General features: G+C 41.4%; 1 protein-coding gene across 5 annotated transcripts; it reads right to left on the bottom strand.

Annotated features, from left to right (window-relative positions):
• Positions 1-105: 105 nt before the first annotated feature.
• Positions 106-15,645, bottom strand: LOC138948461 (uncharacterized). Of its 5 annotated transcripts, none has more exons than XM_070320011.1 (9): positions 15,231-15,642; positions 12,364-12,504; positions 9,818-9,894; positions 8,704-9,037; positions 7,245-7,385; positions 6,284-6,364; positions 5,804-5,911; positions 4,805-4,885; positions 106-2,935 (listed from the first exon to the last, which is right to left on the bottom strand). In XM_070320011.1, the coding sequence occupies exons 1-9, from the start codon at positions 15,286-15,288 to the stop codon at positions 2,691-2,693; spliced, it is 1,266 nt and encodes a 421-aa protein (XP_070176112.1). In that variant the 5' UTR covers positions 15,289-15,642; the 3' UTR covers positions 106-2,690. The 5 variants fall into 5 exon arrangements, with proteins under 5 accessions (XP_070176112.1, XP_070176114.1, XP_070176115.1 ...); XM_070320013.1 differs by lacking the exon at positions 15,231-15,642 and adding an exon at positions 14,298-14,511; XM_070320014.1 differs by lacking the exon at positions 15,231-15,642 and adding an exon at positions 14,073-14,287.
• Positions 15,646-24,451: the final 8,806 nt, after the last annotated feature.

The raw sequence follows: 24,451 nt of genomic DNA, 5'->3' as shown, positions 1-24,451 counted from the left end.
TAGTTTAGTCTGAATCGCTCTACACACACACACAGACAGACGCACATACACCATACCCTCGTTTCGATTCCCCCTCGATGTTAAAATATTTAGTCAAAACTTGACTAAATATAAAAAGACAGATTTATTTCTCTCAAACAAAACCTTCAAACCTGTTGAAAAATAGGCTATTGCCTCCACCATCATTGTTCTGACCGCGCATAATAAACTGAACTTTTGACCAATGTCCAACAAAATTCAAATTAAGCTAAATCAAACACACTCTAAATAAATAATTAAATATGAAACTGCTCATGATTAAAAATAATGAAAACACATAATGCACACCCGGTGTATAACATTGTTCTGAAAGGAACAATACACGGCTTTGACTTTCTTTAAACTTATAAGTGGGCCTAATGCGTTCATGATAATAATGCAATATAACACAGTAAGGTAGTCTCGAGTCATATGATTACATATTTGTAACATGGAAAATAAACCAATGTTAAAATACTGTGAGGCATGAGAATTGGCATATAGATATATATATATATATATATATATATATATATACAGATTATTTAAAACACTCCACTGAATAGTCCACACAATCAAAACAACTAGCAGCATCTTTAGTAAGGTCTATGCTTTTTCAATTGCAACAAATGAAAAATATACTTTTGTTTCTAACAGAAAGTAAGAAAACTGCCAATTTATCCTTTGTATTATAGCTTCCAACAAACGTATAGCGACGATTGAATAATTTTGCCCCAGGTGACAAAGAAACATACAATAAAACTATTTTCCAACTTCTTGTCTCTCAAACAAAATTGAAAAAGCAAATCTTCAAACATCCTGTTAAAATAGGCCATTTGCCTCCACCATCGTTGTTTTGACAGCACATGCTGAAGTGACCTTTTGACCGATGCCCATGAAATACCAAATTAAGCTGATCTAAAGAGCCAAAAGTAAATGTACCATAAATACACTTTATATACACTCAAAATCTTTCTTTATTCTTTATTTCTTTATTTGGTGTTTAACGTCGTTTTCAACCACGCAGGTTATATCGCGACGGGGAAAGGGGGGGAGAAGGGATAGAGCACTTAAAATCGAAATCAATCATTACATGTGAAACACCACTATCATTGTGTTGACATTGAAATGTCACACACGATGACCCAGTGTTTATGATACGTTATGATTGTTTTGACTTTCCTACTAGCGGACCGTATGGTAGTTTGTGGTCACGATAATAAATAATAATGATCACACGATGACCCAGTGTTTATGATACGTTATGATTGTTTTGACTTTCCTACTAGCGGACCTTATGGTAGTTTGTGGTCACGATAATAAATAATAATGATAATAAAGTTAAAACGGCTATGCCTACGATGCCTTCGGGCCTTGTTTTTGGCCGATTTGAGCGAAATTGCTGTTATATATTGTTCAGCCAACCTTAATTAGAGCAATCCTTACCCTTGTTATCCCAAAGAAGTACTGTACGCCCCCCGCGGGTTAGGGGGAAGAATTTACCCGATGCTCCCCAGCATGTCGTAAGAGGCGACTAACGGATTCTGTTTCTCTCTCAATAAAATGTCACACACGATGACAAAGTGCATATGACACTTTGATTGTTTTGACTTTCCTAATAGCGGACCTTATCTTTACTTTATTTGGTGTTTAACGTCGTTTTCAACCGTTCAACGTTATATCGCGACGGGGAAAGGGGGGGGGGGGGGGGGATGATGGGATGATGGGATAGAGCCACTTGTTAATTGTTTCTTGTTCACAAAAGCACTACCAGAGCTGGACTCCAAGTTTAACATTGGCGAACGACAAGAAGAAGAAGACAAAAGCACTAATAAAAAAATTGCTCCAGGGGCTAGCAACGTAGTACAATATATGACCTTACTGGGAGAATGCAAGTTTCTAGTACAAAGGACTTAACATTTCTTACATACTGCTTGACTAAAATCTTTACAAACATTGACTATATTCTATACAAGAAACACTTAACAAGGGTAAAAGGAGAAACAGAATCCGTTAGTTGCCTCTTACGACATGCTGGGGAGCATCGGGTAAATTCTTCCCCCTAACCCGCGGGGGGGGGGGGGGGGGGGGGGGGGGGGGGGGGGTAGCGGACCTTATGGTAGTCTGTGTTCATGATAATAAATAATGATAATACAGTTAAACAAGGGCAAAGCCACAAAGAATATGACTCACTTGCTTATATTTTGTTTTGTTTTGCTGATGTAATCACATGCATTTTATAAGTGTTCATAGGTTTCATAACCAAGACAAGTTTTTATCATGAAAGCTTCCATTATTTGAAAAGTTTTGAGTGTTCAATAGGTGGTCAGTTGTCAATACATATATAGCCTCGTTTTTGCTATGCAAATGAATTAAAAATAGCCAACTGCCTCCACCATCATTGTTTTGACCGCATATTAAACTGACCTTTGGATCAGTGCTAAGAAAGGTCACATCTAGCTTATTCAAAATGCCAAAAATGATTTGCATAAACACATACTAAATAAATCATTTAACATAAAACACAACCACCAGTGTGCTCATAGTCAAAATTAATAAAAACAAATAAAGATAAATGTGTAAATCATTGTCCAGTACAGCTCAAGACACAAACCTGCACTAGATATATATCCACTTAGTGGTAGTGATCAGCAACAACATTGGAAAGATGATCAGTAGCTGAAAAGCTGAACATTATTTAGTTTCGCTGATTTCTTTGCAAAGCAGTAATCCTGTTTCGTACATGTATAGTTCTTGACGTGTAGCCAGGTACGAATTATCAGAGTCTCTTCAGCCTGAAGGCACTTCTGGATATCCTCTTTTCTTGGCAGCACTTGCGTGGCGATATATTTTAACAAATGAGCCTCCACTGCCTTCACCTCCTCCTCCAACCACAGTCGACGTGGCTGGCTTGAACCTTTGTGGACACAGATATCACAAGACCTATTACCGGAGATACAAAGGTTAAATATGTTATCGGATTAAAACTTTATAAGGAACAATCATGCCAACTCAATATGAGCGCCGGGTAGTCTGGTGGTCTAGGCCGACAACTCGTGATCTCAGTGTCTCTATTTCGAATCTTGATTGGGCATGGACATTTATTTTCCCGAGTCAACATTTGTTCTGATTCTTCTTCGTGGCACTAAAGCTAGTACACTAAAACTGTCACATTTTCACTGTCAATCTTAGTGCTGCTTACATTTTGGTTGTTCAATGTAAGTTAGATATAGTACCTCCTCTTTTTTCCAATTCCTGGGACTCCCGTCCCCGCCTCTAATACACGGAAGTGTATGTGGGCGTAATCCATCAATTACAAAAGATTTCAAATCTAAATTAAAACCGGAATTACAGACCCTGTACACATTCATTTTCAAAGCATGGGACAGAAGCCACGAATGGGCATGAGAAGTGGCAGGTCAGTTAGCCATTGCACTTGTTAACTGATCCACTTATTTATTCATTTTTAAATAATTATACAATTTACTGCTTAGTTTTGAATCAAGAAAACTGAGCGACAGCAGAAGGCCATTTTGATATGTTAAAGCACGTACGGATTTGAACTGCTCTTTGACAAAATGCCGCTCCTAGTTAGATTAACAGTTAACTCGTTATGAACACAGACCTGTTTACATCCTGCATTAAAACCAGTCATAAAAACACTCTCCAGAAGCTACCCTTTTTTTTTTGTGGACCGGCTCGTTCATTTTATTTAAAGATTTTCTTTAAAGTTTTTCAATTCAAAGAACTGTGATCTTTGCTATATTGGAGAAAGATTAATGGAGATCACTTTTAGACTCAAAAAGACTTTCAAATTCCGGCAACAGCACAAGTCACTGACCGTAGCAAGAGATAATGTCGAAGCACAGACATACTGGTCAAATAAACTCGATGCGAAGCAGGCTCATGTTTTGCCAAACACAATTTGTTTGTTTCCATGTTCATTTGTGTACTGCATTTTGTAAATAAACTAATGCTGCGTCTAACCTCGGGACACGTTCGCTTGGTTCGCGGACGAACGACTGCAGTGACTCATGACTGACTAGCTTTGTTGTTGCACTGATCTCAATTCGATCACCAAAATGCAAGTGATTCGCTCTTCTTAGACTTCGCCAGACACTGCCACTTGACTTGATAGTTTTGCCGATATTCCTGTACAACTTGAGCTTTTTTGGTTGGCATTTTGTCCCCAGAGAGATCGGCCTTACGCTTACGACCCATGTCGATCGGACCGAATGCACAAAAACCACGCGTTGACCGACAAATACCTTGTTTTTGCACATGCGCAGACAAGGCTGTTCCGGTCGGCCTTGAGCTAAAAGGGTTTCCGGGAAATCAAAATCCCGGTGACTACTAGTACTACAATTTCGACTTTAAATTTTCACACACGGAAATGGTTCTCGTGACCGGAATTTCCGGTAGATTTCCGTAATACCGGAATTTAGACCCTAAATCCGTAATAATTCCGGGAGGGTAAACAGGTCTGTGAACATACTCTATGTTTCCTTCCAAGTGCTTTAGAGAAGGGTATTACCGTACTCAAAAACACAATAACTATACGCTCCTAGTTAGATTAACAGTTAACACGTTATGAACAGGCTCTATTTTTCCTTCCAAGTGCTTCAGAGAAGGATATTACCTTACTCAAAAACACAATAACTATCTAGTTTACTGGTTTTGTTCTACTTTAAAGGAATAACTTTTGTGTGGATTGAGTCAGCTCCTTAAAGCTCAGTTCACAAAGAGAAAGAAGAGGTATAAATACAATGATTATGTTTCCACTCACTGTTGCGCGTTGCCTTTGATTTGAGCTTCTTTGGTTTGGAATGGCTCCACTGTTCAGGTAGGTACTCATTGTCAGTTGAACCTTGGGGAAAAAAAAAGATGATAGATTTTCTCAGCTGGCTTATCTTTATTTCAAATCATTTGATAGATTATGCAAAATAGCAAAAAAAGAACAACAGCTAAAAGACATATGCTTTTAAATATCAATTTCGTTGTCAAATAACTAAACACAAGAGTTTCCACTATGGAATGCGGCCATTCAACAACTAGGTAATGGGCGCTTAGTTAATCGTCCGTACATGACGCCAGCATTTCTTTCTTTCTTTATTTGGTGTTTAACGTCATTTTTCAACCACGAAGGTTATATCGCGACGAGGGAAAGGGGGAGATGAGATAGGGGAAAGGGTGGAGATGGGAGGGAGCCACTTGTTAAGTGTTTCTTGTTCACAAAAGCACTAATCAAAAAATTGCTCCAGGGGCTTGCAACGTAGTACAATATATGACCTTACTGGGAGAATGCAAGTTTCCAGTACAAAGGACTAAACATTTCTTACATACTGCTTGACTAAAATCTTTACAAACATTGACTATATTCTATACAAGAACCACTTAACAAGGGTTAAAGGAGAAACAGAATCCGTTAGTCGCCTCATACGACATGCGGGGTGCAGAGAAATAAGGATGTGGAAAAGAAGACTTTTGGTAAGTGAAATAAAGGTGATGGATCCAGTCAGGTAGAAATAAGACAACAAGAAAAGAATTGGAAAACTGCAGGGAATAGTAGGGAGAGTTTTCTTGGAAGGAAATATAGGTGAAAGGACTGGTAAGGCAGAAATAAGACAAAAGAAGAGAAGAAACAGAACCGTTAGTCGCCTCTTACGACATGCTGGGTAGCATCGGGTAAATTCTTTCTAGTCCCAACCAATATGGGACTCCCCCTAACCCGCGGGGGGGTGACGCCAGCATGTTTCTAAATTAATTTATATGCAATAAAGCTTACTTTCGTTAGATGACGCTGAAGGAGAAGTGATCTGTGTGAATACACTGCATCTTGTGTTCATCATTGCCACACCAACAGGAGAGAATGTCCAGGAGGAAGGGGGCTCGCCTGGGGACATAATAAAATTATAATTAATTATTTATTGTATTAATTATGTTATGTTCAAAATAAATAAACGTGTGTTCGGTGTTATGAGTGTACAGGAATGAACTATTCTTCAAAGGTACAAATACATTTCAGATGTAAGACAATCAAAATGCATCAACGAATGCAGTTCTACCCCTCATCCTTAACCCCCACCCACCCCCCAACATTGACGCCGTAAAAAAACACCTCCGACAAGCGTGTTGGACACAAACAACTCTGTGAGTTAAATTCAAGCTGTTCCCACTCAAACACAGGAACCCCCTGACCTTCATCCATCTCCAGTCGCGCCCCCATGGAAAATTGGTTGACTAAGGAGAAAGATATATACTGAACTGTTTGAGCATGCACTGCTGTCAGCAGCACACCGTTGAAACTTCCTTTGGATTTCTGGTGCTTCCTCATCATCAGCAGAATCTGACAAATACAAAAACATGAATAACCCTTGTGATATTACCTCATTTTTTGTTTGTTTGTTTGCTTAACGCCCAGCCGACCATGAAGGGCCATATCAGGGCGGTGCTGCTTTGACATATAACGTGCGCCACACACAAGACAGAAGTCGCAGCACAGGCTTCATGTCTCACCCAGTCACATTATTCTGACACCGGACCAACCAGTCCTAGCACTAACCCCATAATGCCAGACGCCAGGCGGAGCAGCCACTAGATTGCCAATTTTAAAGTCTTAGGTATGACCCGGCCGGGGTTCGAACCCACAACCTCCCGATCAAGGGGCGGACGCCTTACCACTAGGCCAACCGTGCCGGTCATATTACCTCATGCCAGGGTGACAAGTTTACACTAAATAAGTAAATGTATTCACTTTTACATGGAATGGCAGCTACAAATAAGAAATTAAATCTACTATGTTACTTTGTGGGAGTGAGGAGGGGGGGGGAGAGAGAAAGAAAAGTCATGTTTGCAACTACAAACTTAAGAGACTTTCAGACACTGAACAGCGACATCGCCATTCAAATATGTCCTGTCCCCACTCCAACACCATGTAGATGGGATGGATTCAGCCCATATTGTCCCTTACTGTCACCTACTGCAGTGGAGCGCTGCGGACTTAAATTAAGGGCCCCTCCTGTTTTTGAACACCAGGAGCTATCTAGTTTGCTGTTAGGTAGGCACCGGCTCATCTTTCCTGCTTCCTTACTTTCTTTTACTATCAACATTCTGTTCACAGTTGTTATTTCTGCCAAAGTGACCAATCGCATTTGTTTTTATCCGAAACTGGGAGTGCTTGCAGTACTGTAGTTGATAGCATGCGTACACAGAAGAAGAAGACTTACTGTCAGGTGCAGCTGTAGCAGGACAAGGTTGATGCATAGGCGGAGAGGGCTGGTTATGTGGCGGTGCCAAAGAGTCTTTTGTTGCGAACCTTCCTGATGCAGATCGTTCTGGAATAGGGCTGTGACCCTTTTCAACAAATTCTGTAAATAATAGTTACAATATGATAGAATAGATAAAATCCTAGATCGCAAGTACAAAAGTTTATGTAGTAAGTACCGTAGTATTAATGTTTGCTTTATTGTGTAATGCAAATTAATGTTTGCACAATATATCACATTGTAGTGTGCATTGAAGTATGAACGTTCTCAATTTAGATTTAAAACAAATACACTTAGTGTACACTACATTGGGGTGTGCACGTAAAAGATCCCACGATTGACAAAAGGGTCTTTCCTGGCAAAATTGTATAGGCATAGATAAAAATGTCCACCAAAATACCCGTGTGACTTGGAATAATAGGCCGTGAAAAGTAGGATATGCGCCGAAATGGCTGCGATCTGCTGGCCGATGTGAATGCGTGATGTATTGTGTAAAAAAATTCCATCTCACACGGCATAAATAAATCCCTGCGCCTTGAATAAAAATTGAAAAGAAAAAAAATCCCTGCGCTTAGAACTGTACCCACGGAATACGCGCGATATAAGCCTCATATTGATTGATTGAAATAAAATTGTATTGGTGGTTCAATGTCACTAGCCACAACAAAGGCGATACCAGAGAGAGGGAGACCGGGATTCAAACCTGTGACTATGAGAGTCAGAGGAACTATATGTAGTCCACGCTGTGTACCGAATGAGCCATCCCAGCCCCCCAATTTAGAAGAAGAAGAAGAGGCAGAAGAAGCAGAAGGAGAAGAAGATGAATTTAAGAATACAAAAAAAAGGTTATTACAATACTAGATTTAGAGATAGTCTAGCTGTGTTCATTTTGTGCAAAAAGAGCAAAGGAATTCATGTTTGTTTGTTTATTTGTTGCTTAACGTCCAGCCGACTACGCAGAGCCATATCAGGACGAGGAAGGGGGGGATGAAGGGGGCCACTTGTCAAGCGATTCCTGTTTACAAATGCACTAACCCATTACTTGTGTCCCAGCAGGCTTTAGTAAAACTAAATTAATACCTACTGGAAGATTACCAGTTTCCAGTATGTTAAAATAGGCTTAACCTATCTACTGCTGGACTTACATCAGAACACTAACAGATTAAACTATACATGAATCGCGAGACAAGCGGCAAGAGAAGAGATTTTTGGAAAAAATACAGGTGAATGAGCAAGAAGGCAGAAAAAAGAAAAGAATTCATGAAGAAAAAGAGAGCATGACAGGAAAGAGGAACCAAAAATCTACCTAACAGCAAACTAGAAAGCTCCTGCGGTTCCAAAAACAGGAGGGGCCTTTAATTTCATAACCGCAGTGCCCCACTGCGGGAAAAGGAATTCATGTTCAAAATGTCACACATACCTGCCTCCTCATCCGAGGTGATGGCTTCATCTTCAGCCACTTCCATCTCATCCAGGGTGCAGCGCTGGTGGTCTTGCAGCTTCCCCTTTTCAAGGGCAAGGAGTAATTTGCTGACTTTGGCCAACTGCATCATGTCTGATGGGAGGCGGTAGTACTCGCGGTGTCCCATAAACTGAGCAAGGGCATCCAGCTCGTTGTCCTTCAAACTGACTATCTGGGACAGAGTAGCAACCTGCTTTCGAAGTGAAGTAGATGTGATGAACTGTGGCTCTGCCAACTGCGCTGATGTCACAAACTTTCGAAGCGTGTCAGATCCCCGAATGTGCCCCTCCGACTGAAAGAATGAGCAAGAAAACACAAATTTGTTGGAGCCGCTGACACCAGCATCATCCCTTTTTTGCACAAGCAGTTCCACAGCTGCTTTCACCTGTGCAGTCATGAGAATTGGGACAATTCGGCCACGTTTTCCGATTATCTCAATCCTGGTCAGCTTGTTACATAGGATTTTTTCAAATGTGCTAAGTGATTTGAAGACATCTTTCACACAGTCACAGCACCGTCGGAGGATGCCATTTTGGATGCGTCGTAAGCGAGACTGAGCTTCGACAACATTATTATGCAGTCCGCCGATACCGACAAATAGCCTACCTGGAAGCTTTCGTGGGCACAGAAAATGAGCCAGAGGACTTCGCTGATACTGCCTGGCGCACTTCAGTTCCTGCCATCATTCAGAATTGCCAAATCGAACAATCAAAAAGAGTACGACTGAGGAAGTAACTGGGACATTCTTCGCTGTTCCTTCCAACTGGCAACTCAACTGAACTTGTTAGCCTTTGTTGGTGATCTGTTTCGACCGTATATTTTTGTTCTTTTTTCATTATAAATGCCTTATTTTGTCTGAGAAAAAGAACCAGTTGCTGAAAAAGAATGCACAACTCTGATGCATGTTTTTCAGAGGCAAAAGAACATAGACTGCAGATAGCAAACATATTTCATTGCCTTGGTCATCACAGGAAACTCACAAGTAATGCAGGTCAAACATTTAACAAATCAAATCGCAAAAACAAAATATCTTCAGACAGGGCAACAAATAATCTACTCTATAAAAACTCACCATTTGGGAGTCAACTGAGTGATGGCTGCTTATAGAGTCCTCTGTCACAAGCGCCTGTGGTTCGAAGCTGCAGTCAACTGTAGGAAAGACAGACAGAAAGCGCCTGTGGTTGCATGATGCTTGGGACTTAACCTGTTTTTGAGCTTCATATTTCCCCTTTACGTTGGTTTACAGTTAGAACAGTCTAGTTAACTGTTTTCATATTTGTGTATAATAAATTTGATATGGGAGATTTTACTTCATTCGTACTGAAGCTTGCGTAGAGTCCAGCTAGATCAGCTGTAAGTCCTATTTCATAGACTGGACTGGAGAAAGGCATTATGGTTTGTCTATACATGCGACTCAGTTGCAGTCGCCCTCTTGTTCCTGAATCAAGCTGAAGCCAAATACTGGTTGAACGTCCGTATATATATGTATCGTCTATCGTCAGACTACATCGTCTGTCTTCCGTCTATCTTCCATCTACCGTCTGTCTTCCGTCTATTGTATGTCTTCCGTCTGTCTTCCATCTATTGTCTGTCTTCCGTCTATTGTCTGTCTTCCATCTATTGTCTGTCTTCTGTCTATTGTCTGTCTTCCGTCTATCTTCTATCTATCGTCTGTCTTCCATCTATCGTCTGTCTTCCGTCTATTGTCTGTCTTCCGTCTATCTTCCGTCTATTGTCTGTCTTCCATCTATCGTCTGTCTTCCGTCTATCGTCTGTCTTCCGTCTATTGTCTGTCTTCGATCTACCATCTGTCTTCCAACTATTGTCTGTCTTCCATCTATCTTCTGTCTATTGTCTGTCTTCCGTCTATTGTCTGTCTTCCGTCTATCATCAGACTACATCCCAAGAATTCAGCATTTTCTCTAGTGGGTCCTCTATTTTCTCTGTTAACTGTGGGTCAGTCCATTCATCAGATTGGGATCTGCATATATATGAGCGTTGCATAGGCAAAGGCAATATTGCCGATTCATTACAAAGCACTGGAAAGACCGTCTGCTAGACTGCAGCTACTAGTTTTGCAAGGTGTGTTGCAGGAATTGAATTTTTACCAGGGATGTATTTCATAGACGGCAAGAATTTAGTTTTTGTACAAACTATATCGTCTGTCGACCAGTAACAGAAGCAAACCTGACCAGGTATGTGCATGCAAGCACTTAATTCATCCACGGTGATGAAACAGGAAGCATGCTTTATTGTTGTAAATATATATATAGGATATTGAGCAGCTTCCGTTGACATATATGGCCTTATGACCGAAATAGGTCCATGTACATGTGAGACTATCAAATCATAACCCTGAATTCTCCAATGTGTATCAGAATAGCAATTTAACTACATATCTTAGTCATAACTAAACTGTGTTAACTGTAGTGTGATCACCCCTCCAGAAGTATTGCATAACAGTTAGTTAGTCAGGGGTTCCACTGGGTTTTTGCTTTTTGCGTTTGCATACACAACATGACTGAAAAAATGCGTATGAGCCGGGGAAAACGCGTACCATTACAAACTTAATTGGGGGAAAAAACGCGAAGGAGAAGTGTGTTTTTCTCACTACGATTGAGAAGACATGCAGTGTTGGCGTTAACCGGTAATTACCGGTATTTTACCGGTTGAAACGAAAAAATCCCGGAACAAAATTGGCTGCCGTTGATTTTTAGAACTACCGGTCTTTTTTCGCTGGCAAAACTATAAAACCAGTACTCTGAGCTGGATTCTAACTGGTTCCAATGACCAGCCTACCGTTTTTTTCTGGACTGTTTGCTTCATAAAAGTTTGCGTACCGGTTTGAAAAAAGTACTAGCGCCATCACTGGACATGATGATGATAGGTAACTAAAAGAAGTCCCTTCATCAGATTCTGTTCTTTCACTTTCCGACGACAGATCGGTCTGTTTGCGTTTTGCAGTGGCTCTGTACAGGTAATAGGCCTCTAAGCGAGGAACTGAACTATTTGCATGGCGCTAAATGGAAGATATTTCAGCCTGAAAAACAATCACTGTGGGTCAGTCCGATGTAATCAGAGTAGACCCGGACACCCCTGGCCTGTAAACTGAATCGGCAGTGCACCAAACTAATGGCATGTGTGATAAGGCAGACCATTGTTTTGCTGAACACAGCAGGATCAATTATTTATTCTGTGACTCATGACCCCCCCCCCCCCCCCCCCCCCCAAAGAAATGTAATGCAATCTTCCTCTTCGGTAGAGCTGGTCATTCATAAGGCTATCGCCGGTGGCAGTGACCTAAGGAATAAAGATTCAATTCGGTAGAGCACTGGTACTATGGCCTCTGGCGATAAGTACACGAGTGTTAACAGTGATGAACAAGGCGGGTGGGGAGAATCAGAGGTGGGAGTTCAGGTGCTCTCTTCGTGGCTATTTAGTGTTTTGAGTGCAATTGTAATTTTGCGTGACAAAATGCAACATGTCGGTGAAAATGTGTACGGAGGCTGAAAACTGCGTATACTTTTGTGTGTGCAATAAGTGGAACCCCTGAGTTAGTTCCTTACTTTCTGGTTAAATCTTGCCTTTCAACAAAATAAAAATGGGATTACATTGTACCTGGATGATTGCTGGTGTCATCTGGCAATGGTATGGCAGGTAGACTCTTAGCCAGTGCAGCCTGCACCATTCTTTGGCCGTATGAGAAATGTGGGAAGTACTCCCTTGTTTTAAATCTCTGGCCTCGGCCTCCTGGTTCCACTAGTGACATAATAGAACATTTTATTAGTAAATTTTCATTTGATTAATAATATCATCCTACATGTATACGTGAGAGAGACACTCGTGAGATAATAATCGTTCAAATCACACGTGTGTATATCATGTAAATGAGGTCATGTCAAGCAAGTCTGGCAGGGACCTGTTTTTCCACTGCTTATGATGCCAAAGTCACCGAGACAAACGTCATTATAGAAGAAAAAAGATTGCGCTCGCTAATTACCTTCGATGAATTTTTAGAACTAACACGTCAAGCCACACTTTCAGAGTGACGTTTCTTTGCTTTGACGTAATAGATTGCACGAGGCTTTAGAAGAGATCGAGGTTCCAAAACAAGCGTCTTCAATTTAGCTGCCTCGACTGCAGGACATTTTCAGTAAAATACACGTAAGTACAGTATGTAGGATAAACAGAATACTACATGGCTTGCTGTTTTGTACCAGATTTACACTCGTTGCTTTTTAAAATAGTGAATAGCTCGCTTTCGCTCGCAGTTCAATATTTAAAAAAACAACTCATGAAAATCTGGTACGACACAGCAAGCCATACATAGTATTCTCTATTTATACTTCCCTAACTCACATAAAAGCATGTGTACATTTTTAATTGAGAAGCATTGTCATTCAGGTGTGTCTGATCCAAAGGAGTTGGACTTGGAGTATGATGAGAATGCATTATGTCTTACCACTGACGAGTCTCTGTCAGATGATGAATTGTATGATGCCGAAGAAGGCAGTGAGTTTTCTGACACTGTGACAGTGACATTGCGTCAAAGATGGTAGTGGTCGAGGGGGACCATGGGTTGAATGTCGAGGAGAGAAAAGAAAAAGAGAGCCTATACACTGTTCAATTAGCGGCTATGCTAATTATTTTGTCTGTAATGAACTTAAGTTGATGAGTTTGGGGGAGATACAAAGTACCCGAGCTACTGTAACCGGACTGCCTGGTCTCTGGGAAGAGACAGGGATAAACCATGCACGGAAAAAGTACATCATAGGTTTGAGGGGAAGCAGTAATGTCGTGGACAGGAGAAGAAAACAGAACAAAAAGAGGATGAAGAGAAAAAAAGAGGAACAAAAACGTGTGCGTGTGTATGGGTAAAGTAAAACACAAACAGTAGTTGGTTTTTTTTCAACAGACGGATTTCGTCCCCAGAACGGAAGAATGGCTCCAATACATGATAAGTCCAAAGTCAGTCCAGCTTCGCCCGGTCAAATAACTCTTCACGTCCTGAACACATTTCCCTATTGCTAAGCCTCAGTACCGTAAGGATTTGATGAAAATGACCAGAAAGTGGGTATCTGTGTGTGTCAGACATGACATTTATGGGTTTTATGTTATAAAACATGTATGTAAAGTATACACGTATAATACATGTATGTATTATCATTATGAGTAGTTAATTAATGAAGAAATCATACTGTCATTTTAATTTGTAACTAGTATGCATTAAATTGACAGAAGAAGACTCATCGTGTAAAAAGCAGAATTAATGATTCGCATGCCTGTTGGACCATGATTATGGGGGAGCCGAGTCTCCACTCACTCACGTGCAACAGGTGAAAAGCATGAACATATTTGACGATGCACAGAGCAGAGAGCGACGTGATCGAGTAACCGGACTTTACGGCCACGCCAGGAAGTCGCCGCGTCGGCTGGGTGATGGTGGAACAAAGAGATGAAACTTTCTTTCTTTATTTGGTGTTTAACGTCGTTTTCAACCACGAAGGTTATATCGCGACGGGGGAGATGAAACTAAACTACATTAAGCTTACAATTTCAATGTCAAGCGATTGTCTGCTTCGAGTCCCAGCACTTGTTCTGCCCCTAATTCGTCGATAATATCCCCAAATTTGTCTTTACTGACTGTATCAGCATCACCAGAGATGGTCCCAAAATCTCCGTGAAAAAAAATCAATACAAATCCATTGCAAACTACCAAAACGTTCACCAAACGAACGAACCGCGGAGCAGCTATGTGCTTGTTTACAAAGGAAGTGACCTAAATGTGGTTTTCAAGCACAGAGAGCGCTTCCGTCCTGTGAGGTCATTCCTAAGTATAGTAACAAAGTCGTGCGGTACAGGACGTGAAGAGTTTTTAATTAAATAAATCGAATTAAAAAAAAAATATAGTCGCACCGTGACTGACTTATTCGGTCTCCCTAATTCAACAGCTACTAGGCCTAAGGCGAGATTGAAATTTGAACATTGGAGCTAGATCTCAACCCGCCTCAGGCTCCTACACATAAATTCAGCAAACAAGCACAGACTGACACAAACAAAACATAGTTATATAAATACTGATAAAATCAGTGCTATTCGATCGCTTGTACGCACAGCTAATCTCAGAATCTTTCGGAAGTTAAAAAACCAACATGCATCGTGCCTTCTCAGTATAAGAGTATTTAGATCTGTGCACCACTCACCATAATTTGTTTTAATGTATAAGACTCTTGCATAGTAACCTGTACCAACAACTTGATAAGCCATTGATAATTAATGACTGATCAAGTTCTTGTTAATGTCACTGTCACTGGATTGTGAGCTCTAAATTCCAAAAAACGAGGTTAGCCATTTTGGAATGTCAGAGCCATGTGGCAACAGACCTGAAAGATAAAGTTGAAGGCGCGTCACTATTTCAAAAACAACTCAGTCAACTGTCTTTTCGTCTAAAATGGACAACAAAGTACTATAAATATAATACACACCTGTGTCTGTGGTAATGTAGCGGCTGCGGCGTTCACCCCGCGTGTCGGCGTCAGCCATCGTGTCAAATCACGGTTTCACGCGGCAATCCGCTCTCTCTCGCTCTCTCTCTCAATGTTGTCGCCAGGGGAACCCAAAAAACTACAGTTCTTGTTTTGACCGCAAAACACTAGCCCAACACACTCGCCACACACTCAACCCTGACAAAATTATCATAGTTTGGACAGAACCAATAAAATCAAATCCTTGTGTCACATGGTATATCTTAGGGCGGGAAGCTCGAAAATCGAGGCATCCGTTGTTGTGACGTCAAAACAACGGGGTGCGTCAAAACAATTCGGCTCCATTTTCGGGCCAAAGTCAAAACGACGCGGTCTTAACAAGAACACACACACACACACACACACACACACACACACACACACACACACACACAATGTTTAAGATATTTTTTCAGGGCAATGCCCAAAATGTCAGAAACTACTATGGATTTCACAAATTTGTAATGGAAAACTGTTAAAACGTCCATTTTCAGAAGAGGGTCTTAGACGTCATCATGTGTAATTTGGAGAGACTGTATGGTCCGTGTGTTTTTTGAACTTATTGAATATCAGCTGCAGCTACCCAGCAAAAACCCTACCCAGCAAACAAGAAGAAGAATAAAAGCATCAAAAACCGGAGTTTTGTGCCCTTCTCCAACGTTGTAGTCGCTTTTTCGCACACGCGGGGTCAGTTTTACTGCTAGTAATGGTATATCTGAAGACTCCTAGTATAGTGCGGTTACCGTGCCAAAAATCATGCTTCAACCCACCAGTTTTTGCAACAAAATTTGTTTTTGCGGGAATGTTCTCAAAACAGTCTGGTTAGTGCCCAGTGCAAAATCTAAGTTTCAAACTATCGGCACAATCGAGAAATTTGCATATTAGTGACGTCATACATTAGTGGAAGAAGACACTGTTTTGTTCTCCAAGATAAGCCTATCATGTTGCATCTCGTTAGAAAGATCTCGGCTCAGAGGACTCAGAAATGCAGCTATTTAATATCTATGACGGCAGTAGTTGACACAAAACGCGTTGAAAATAGAATCCGAGTGCTTTTTCGCATAAACACACACACACACACACACACTCACACACACACAAACACACACACACACACACACACACACACACACACACACACACACAGAAAAATACACACGCATGTGCTTTCAAGCACACGCACACTCTTTTATATTCTCTCACCTCTGCTTCTCAATATGCCTCGCCTTATTCAGTAAAGTTGGACGGGGAATTGGAGCAACTGTCGACACTCTCCACACCCAGGCGAATAAACGAGTCCGTGTTTACGACAGCTGCATCTTCTTGTGTCACAGTCAGTCTTGCATGCACACCGAATCACTTTCAGAAGAGCTGCTGGTGCTGCTGGTAGGTCCGATGTGCTTTGGCAGCATTTGGGGCATACACAGTGCATAGTGCATCGTACAGGCCAGTTTCTTCATGACCTCCTCCAGCCTAACCTTTGTTTTCAGAGCGATGGACGACCTATTTTTGATGAACGGGGTTATGGAAGCAATCATGCCCATTCCATGGAAGGTATTCAGGCCATCAATTGTTCCAGTGTTATGATCGACATTGTCTGCCATGTACTGCATGAAATGTTCATCTGTGGCTGGCACGATTATCTCCTGGGTGGCAGCCGCACTCATTTCGTCCGTCTTTACTTCTCTGTAACGGTCTCGAATAGCAGCTAGCATCTGCTGAAGAGACATTAAACCCCAAAAACCAACCAACCAACCAACCAACTTCTCTGTAAGAGGAGCTGAATCCAAGGGAGTACAGCGTGTCAATCAGGATCTTGGAACCAAAACAGTGGTGCATCTGAACTCCAAGACCAATCTGCAGTTGAGCAATTAAAATTCTTGGACGAGCTGCTTGCATAATTGCTTGGCCGATTGAAGCAACCTTCACATCAGTGTCCTTTCCACTGAAGATCTCTCCGAGGAAAGTTTGCAAGGATTTTGGCACAAAATCAAGGTTTGCTGTAATTGAGAAAGTGCTGTCTGGACTTGGGTATTCTTTTCTGCTGGTGTTTATCTTCTTAATGTCACTTTTGATAAGTTCAGCAGCAGCTCTGATGATGTTGTCTTTTTGAGTTTCTTCGTCGGTCGTCTCAGGTGTCGAATAAAAGGAATGAAGAATAGACCATGTAGTCCTCTGAAATGTTACCACGTTTGCTTTCCCATCCATTTCTGTGATGATAATTTCATTACCAAAATGTTTCTTTAATTCTTCTTTCATCTTTGAGTGACTATAACAGTCACCACCTGTAAACTCTTTCATTTTTCTGATGAGGTCGATGATGGTGACTTCTGTATCGTTTTTTTGCAGATAATTGACAACTTTTCTGAACGCTTCTGCTCTTTTTTCATCGACTGGTCTTCCTTGTTTTGGTCTTTTGTTGTCAGTGTCTGATGCAAAGCACTTTGGAAGTTTCCTTTTTGTTCTAAAATTGGTGCTGCATGATTGGTGGTACAAAGCATCAGCTGCTGGAAGGTCCGAGACGAATTCTATCTTGCCTTTTACCTTTTCAGGCCATTCGTCTGCTCTTTCAGCACAGATTCTATAGACGGTCTTCTGAAAATCTAAAGTGCGAACAGGAAGTACTGTTGGACCTCGTTTTGAAACAAGTTCTGCATGCATGCCACAAAATAAACAACATTTCCTGAAATCAAAGGGCTGATTCTTTGACCGCAGTCCTTGGTTCAAATTTGCAGCAGTATCTTCATCTTTTTTCCCACAAAGGTAGGCTGCTATGTTGTGCTTGTTTGTATATGAACTGCGACAACATACATGCACAGCCTGCCCCTCTGCAGCAACAATTGAATCACCACGCTGGGTACTGACTCTGTGTATGGTGTCTCTTCCCTTCTGTTGCGGAATGACGATCTGCTCCCCTGAATAAAGGCTGCCTCCACACAGGATACACAACTTACTGCTCCATGATCTGGAAAAAAATACATTTATAACATAAACTTAAATAAAGCAGTTGGATTGACACTGTGTGTATAATTGTCCAGACGCTAATTAATTTTGTCTTTAAGTAGTAGAGCATATTTTATTATATAATATCCTGAATACAGTGAAACACCCTTATTAAGACCCTCCATTTTAAGACCTGGTTTTCTCAGATTATTTTGTTGGTCTTAAGAAAGGGGGTTCCACTGAAACATGATTTATTGAAAATATAAATGAGTTGTTCTTTGCTACTGGTCACAAGTGGGGATCAGCTCACACGGACGCATTTTTTCAATACAGTCTAGGGGAGAAACTGGTCACAAAGCACCCAGTACATGCCAGAGAGATAGGAGAATCGGCACAATCAAATAAAATACCAAAATCATTCAATAGATATGGAAATATTAAGATTTACTGTGAAAATGCTAGCAAAAATGGCGTCCAAAAATGGGAACGCACACTTGGTGCGTCTTTGAAGACTTACCTCCCGTTCTGTGTTGTTGATAATAGTCGTGTTTGTGCTGTTTTTGTTGAAATAGTATCTAATAAAACTGATGCAGTTCTTGAAATGTTGCAAATTATTGTTGTCTTTGTGAAATGCGAGTGTTCTGAGGCGTAATCTGCATACGGCTGATGTCCCACATAGGGTACCCCACTTCGATCAGCGTATCACTCCAAATGAGCTTCATGGCAGAAAAGCAGATACAATACCAAAACACTGCATAACAGATCTACAAGTCTGAGCCAGAATCATTGAAACTTACTTTCTGTATAAAATATTGCAATCAAATTTGTTCACGCCGTCACACAAATAACGCAGGTTACCCTCGCCTTCGATTCAAAGTAACTCCAATCTGACTGAATTATCATCGAAACGCAGATGACGAACTGATTCACCACACATTTGTGGTATTTTACACACAAATTTCAACTGTGTTGTTTCGCGATAAACAGCCATAAACAAACAAATGTGGCGCCGTCACGTCGCCTCGGAAGGAATAAAGCAGGTGACCAAGACTTGTTTCCGATACCTGTCTGATTAAAATCATCGTTTTTTTCACGAATGACGGCTCTTTGGCAGATCTGGTGAGTTGGAAACTGTCTATGAATGTTTCCTTTAATGTCAAATGCGTACATTCTTGTCGATATTGTTACCTTTGGGCTCATAAATTAAGTCAATCGTCGTGTTGTCCGAAAGTGACTTTTGTCAGCATAGAACTTGACTTACTGTGCTTTGATCATTGACTGAGAAGAATCTTCCGATGACACTAGTTCATTTCACTACGCGACTGCAGATCTGCAAGGAAACTTATGGCAGGGGAAATAAGCTTAACTGAAGACGAATAAGCGGAGTAACTGTTCTTCAACGGATTGCTCTCACTGATCTAAATATTTAGATCTTGTCGTCTGCTAGTCTGCTAGCAAGCAGTCTTCGGTCGTGTGAAAGTCACATCTATTTCGACTGTGTGCATCGATCCGTGTAGTGAAATGTTGATCTTTGATGATTTGGCAACATAACTTCGCTAAATGTGCTTCGAGTGTATCTCCCCGTTAACCGCATTTGAAAACGTCTTTTAACAAGACCATGTTTCGACAGCCCAGACGGGGAGGATCCTCGATAGCTCACAGGGTATATAATATTTTCCGCCGTTTTTTGAAGAATCCTTTCAAATTTGCTATTCCAAAAGTACCCTATGACACGACTCGAGTGGCAAAGAACATTCTCTGCAATTCCTGTCTCAGTCCGTGCAGCCGTTTCGGGTCATATCGTCATCATACAAACATACACACAGACACACAAGAACCAGCTTTAAAAGTTAGATTATGTAGGAACCATGTGAACCAGTGATTTTTTCTTATGTACAACAGATACTACAGTATTTCTGCTTTATGAAAAGCAATATTTCAAAAACAAAACTAGAGATTTGAATTTTGACCACTTTTCCCCCTTTCGGTCACCAGTACTGAAGAACAACTCATATATATACGGGATTTGTTTTATTAAGCCTTTTTTATGAAAACTTATTTTTTTTTAGCCTTTAATAGAAATTGCTGATATGCTACCTCATTCTTGTCTCATTCGCAGTGGTCACTGGTGTAGAGCAAGGTCTTCGCTCAGAAAGCAGGTGACTGTAGAACAAAATGATAACATTAATGATTTACGCATCAAATAAAGGCTATCGAGATAGCATTCCATCAGAGAAGTGCCTAAAGTGTCAGCAATGGCGACAATAACATAAAAAACATAAATAAAACATCACCGAACAGTGCAACAGGAAAGTTATTTTTGACAGCATTCGCCTACCATACATACTGGAAGCACGATCAACAATTCGCACGGTCTTTGAGTATAATATACTTTTTTTTCTAATCTAACTTCATAATTGTATTTGTGATGCTGAGCATATCAACTGCAAAGATTATCTGCACGTTTGAAACGGTAAAACAAGTTTTAGACTCATGTTGTGCTGTCTGGAAGCAGACGAACTTTTAGCGAAGCTAGGTCGTCTGCATATCAGGCTTTTTTCTTTCCAATGCATTCGTATGGCATAAATAAAGAACTAGCGCTAGCATTCTACACATGCAGCCGAGAAAATGAAGTGGTAAAAATGTTAAAGGACGAATAAAAACGTAAAGATTATCGATTACTCACCTTTTTGCATGTGGCCACGCGAAGCACGTTCGACTAGACTTTGAGTGCATGGCGCGCATAAACTTCCGGCTTTGCGACGGCAGGCCAAACCAGTCAAATCTGCTTCTTCCGTGTGATTGCATGACTTTTCTGATCCGATAACTCACTTATTCCATTACCTCAGGGCTTAGATTTTGAACTGGGTACTAAAGGACACTTTATCTACCAGTCTGTGCTGATTTCATTTTTGTTGCAATTAGTGGTACCCCTTTAGCTCCCGTAATTCCACTAGTAGTGCTCTACGGAAGAAGCCTTATTGTCTGACAGATTGAAACAAAATGCATACGATGTTTTGCTCCCACCAAGACTGCAGATCTTGGCAAACGCGTGACGTTAACATTAGATTTGATGACGTTACCCGTACACGTTCCCGTACACGTCTTGAAAAGTGCTGATCTAGATCTTGCTAATCTTGATGAGCGAACGTGTAGCCAAGACCTGTACGCGTACGTGTAGATATGACGTCACCCGTACACGTCTTGGAGAATTGGTCTAAATGATGCTTGACCGTACCTCACCCTTCTCCAATGTTCCGAATATGTATGCAGTCATGCATGTTCCTATACGTTGTTTGCCTCCCAGCAAGACGTGTAGATCTTGGCAAACGCGTGACGTAAAAACAAGATTTGATGACGTTACCCGTACACGTTCCGGTACACGTGCTGACAAGTTCCCCATCTAGATCTGTCTATTTTCTGTTTTACACGGGAATGGAGGTACCTTTGACAAGTTCATTGTGACCACAAAGTAGGCTACTCTACACTCACAAAGCTCAACGGTAGAGTGCCAATAAAGTTTGATATTGGCGGGGTTTTCCTTTCTGACAGCCAATGAAGTTCTGAAACCATCCACGGACTCACCGTGTCGCTGGGTGAAGAGACAAGAAAATTACACTTTTATCAATACACCGATTAACAGTTCCGCGGCCATTTTAGATTCGCACATGCGCACATCTTTTTCTACGAGCACTTTTGCTTCTTCTTCCTCTTCCGGTTTCCTGTTTTTGAGAAAATGCGCATCCGCAGATCGTTTTTTCGAAAGTTTTTTCTTCTTCTTCCTGTTCCGGTTGATTTGAGAAAGCGTAGATTCAGTCGACAGAAAGTGCAATTTTGTAGTCTTCCAGCCCTGAAGTTGCGTTTGAGTGTTCGAAGAAAGAGTGTAAAGGTTCTAAGGATTACATCGGGCACACAAACACGCGATTTTCCCTTTTTCCCCCTTTGATTTGAACGCGTGCGTAGATCGTTTTTTGCGAGTAAGTTTGTACTTCTTCCTCTTCCGCTTTCCTTCTTCGTTCCATGTAAACGCCGAAACTGTTAACTGGTGTATGGGTTTTTTACGCGGAAGTATGTTCAAGGTTGTTGTTGTTGTTGTTGTTGTTGTTGTTGTTGTTGTTGTTGTTGACTTATGATGGCCAGTTTTGTGCGAACACTTTGACAGATACACGCATGCACACACACAAAATAAACGAAAGCGGCAGCCATCCATTCATGAAAGCATCGTTTATTAGGTGTTAGCTCTTACGCAGAAAGAAAATGTTCTTTTTGGCCACATAACCACACAGTCGGTTTATCTGCAGATCTTTGAAGGATGAAACGCATGAACATAAAAGGAAATTAGGCGTGAGAATATGGCTGTGTCAGTCACAGCCCATTTACTTCCCTTCAAAGCTTGTCTCGTTCCTGTGATTGCTTTTTGCTGAGAGAGAGAGAGAGAGAGAGAGAGAGAGAGAGAGAGAGAGAGAGAGAGAGAGAAGGTACAGCTAGAGGGAGAGAGAGGGGGGGGGGAGAGAGTCAAAGAAAAGGAGAAAGAGAGAGAAAAGGGAAAGAGAGAGAGAAGGGGTGGGGGGGGGGGTGTGAGAGAGATAAAGAGAGAGAGAGAGAGTGAGATAAAGATAAAGAGAGAGAGAAAGAGAGAGAGAGAGAGAGAGAGAGAGAGAGAGAGAGAGAGAGAGAGAGAGAGAGAGACTGAGAGAGAGAGAGAGAGAGAGAGAGAGAGAGAGAGAGAGAGAGAGAGAGAGAGAGAGAGAGAGAGAGAGAGAGAGAGAGAGAGAGAGAGAGAGAGAGAGCATTCAGTCGTAACATCTCGCACGGAAGTGGTGGTGATAATTCTTGTCTCGCACTGTTAATTCGTCTTTGGCTCCGTGTTGTATGCCTCTGTTTGGACAGTTGCCCTTTGCCGGTCTGTTGGATAGAGAATCTGCCGTCACCCAAGATGTCTGTTGGGTCTGAATTAGTAGTGCTGTTAACTCTAGTATCCGTATCCTACTTACCACTATAACTCTAGTATCCGTATCCTACTTACCACTATAACTCTAGTATCCGTATCCTACTTACCACTATAACTCTAGTATCCGTATCCTACTTACCACTATAACTCTAGTATCCGTATCCTACTTACCACTATAACTCTAGTATCCGTATCCTACTTACCACTATAACTCTAGTATCCGTATCCTACTTACCACTATAACTCTAGTATCCGTATCCTACTTACCACTATAACTCTAGTATCCGTATCCTACTTACCACTATAACTCTAGTATCCGTATCCTACTTACCACTATAACTCTAGTATCCGTATCCTACTTACCACTATAACTCTAGCAGATGGACATGTGCAAACAACGGGAAACAGACAACCTCTACTTTTTATTTTTTTTTTATTTTTTATTTTTTATTTTTTATTTTTTAACCTCACTTGCATGCAGGTTTGCTACTACAATTATTTTTTTGCCTTATTAGTTTTTTGTTTTTTTTCAGACAACCTCTACTTCTTCTACCTTCTTATCAACCCAAACACTGAATCAGACAGACAGACAGACAGACAGACAGACAGACAGACAGACAGACAGACAGATGGCACATTGTCTTCAATTACCCCACCCTTCCCAAACCCTTCACACACCTTATCGTCCAACAACCGTCGTCTGAAACATTCTTTGAGCGTTCAAACAGACAGACAGACAGACAGTCAGGACAGACAGACAGACAGACAAACAAACGTCAAATGAACCTACATTCACAGTGTCTTCAGTGACCCACCCCTCCACCATCCCCTGATTTCCCACCCCTCACAAACTGTACGTAGCGCCCAGCAACTCTCCGCAGAAACGTTCTCCGGACGTTGAGTTAGCGCTGCACCTTTTGACTTTGTTTGCCGCTAGCCCGTCTTCGTTGGTTGACCCATCGGATTTCCGGTAGCGCTTCGCTGACACTTTCTTAATTGCCCGCGTTGAGTTATGGATTGTCTTGTTGTACGTGCACCGCAGTTCTAGCCATCGAACTGGTCAGTGTCTGGTGGATTCCTCGCTTAAAGGCACAGTAAGCCTCCCGTAAACCATCACAGAGCTCCCCGAGCGTCTACATATAGTACAAGCATACTTCCATTTGAACGCTCACCGAACAGGAACATCCTGGCTGCTTTCTGTCGAGCATGAGACATTTTCAAAGAATTTATTTTCGTGGACTTGGCCTCAACAGCAATGGCGCCTCGTTTTGGTGCTGGACGGCTGTTA

The sequence above is a fragment of the Littorina saxatilis genome, linkage group LG15, assembly GCF_037325665.1.
Source record: "Littorina saxatilis isolate snail1 linkage group LG15, US_GU_Lsax_2.0, whole genome shotgun sequence".
NCBI lineage: Eukaryota > Metazoa > Mollusca > Gastropoda > Littorinimorpha > Littorinidae > Littorina > Littorina saxatilis.
The sequence above is the reverse complement of the archived record's forward strand: the minus strand, read 5'-3'. Positions and strand labels throughout refer to the sequence as shown.

Excerpts from the sequence above, each read along its gene's own strand:
- LOC138948461 (XM_070320011.1), bottom strand. The coding sequence starts at position 15,288 with ATGGCTGACGCCGACACGCGGGGTGAACGCCGCAGCCGCTACATTACC. Across the intron at positions 5,912-6,283 it reads CAGCAGTGCATGCTCAAACA|GCGAGCCCCCTTCCTCCTGG; the intron begins GTTCAGTATATA and ends TTATGTCCCCAG. Across the intron at positions 2,936-4,804 it reads ATCAAAGGCAACGCGCAACA|GTTCAAGCCAGCCACGTCGA; the intron begins GTGAGTGGAAAC and ends GTGTCCACAAAG.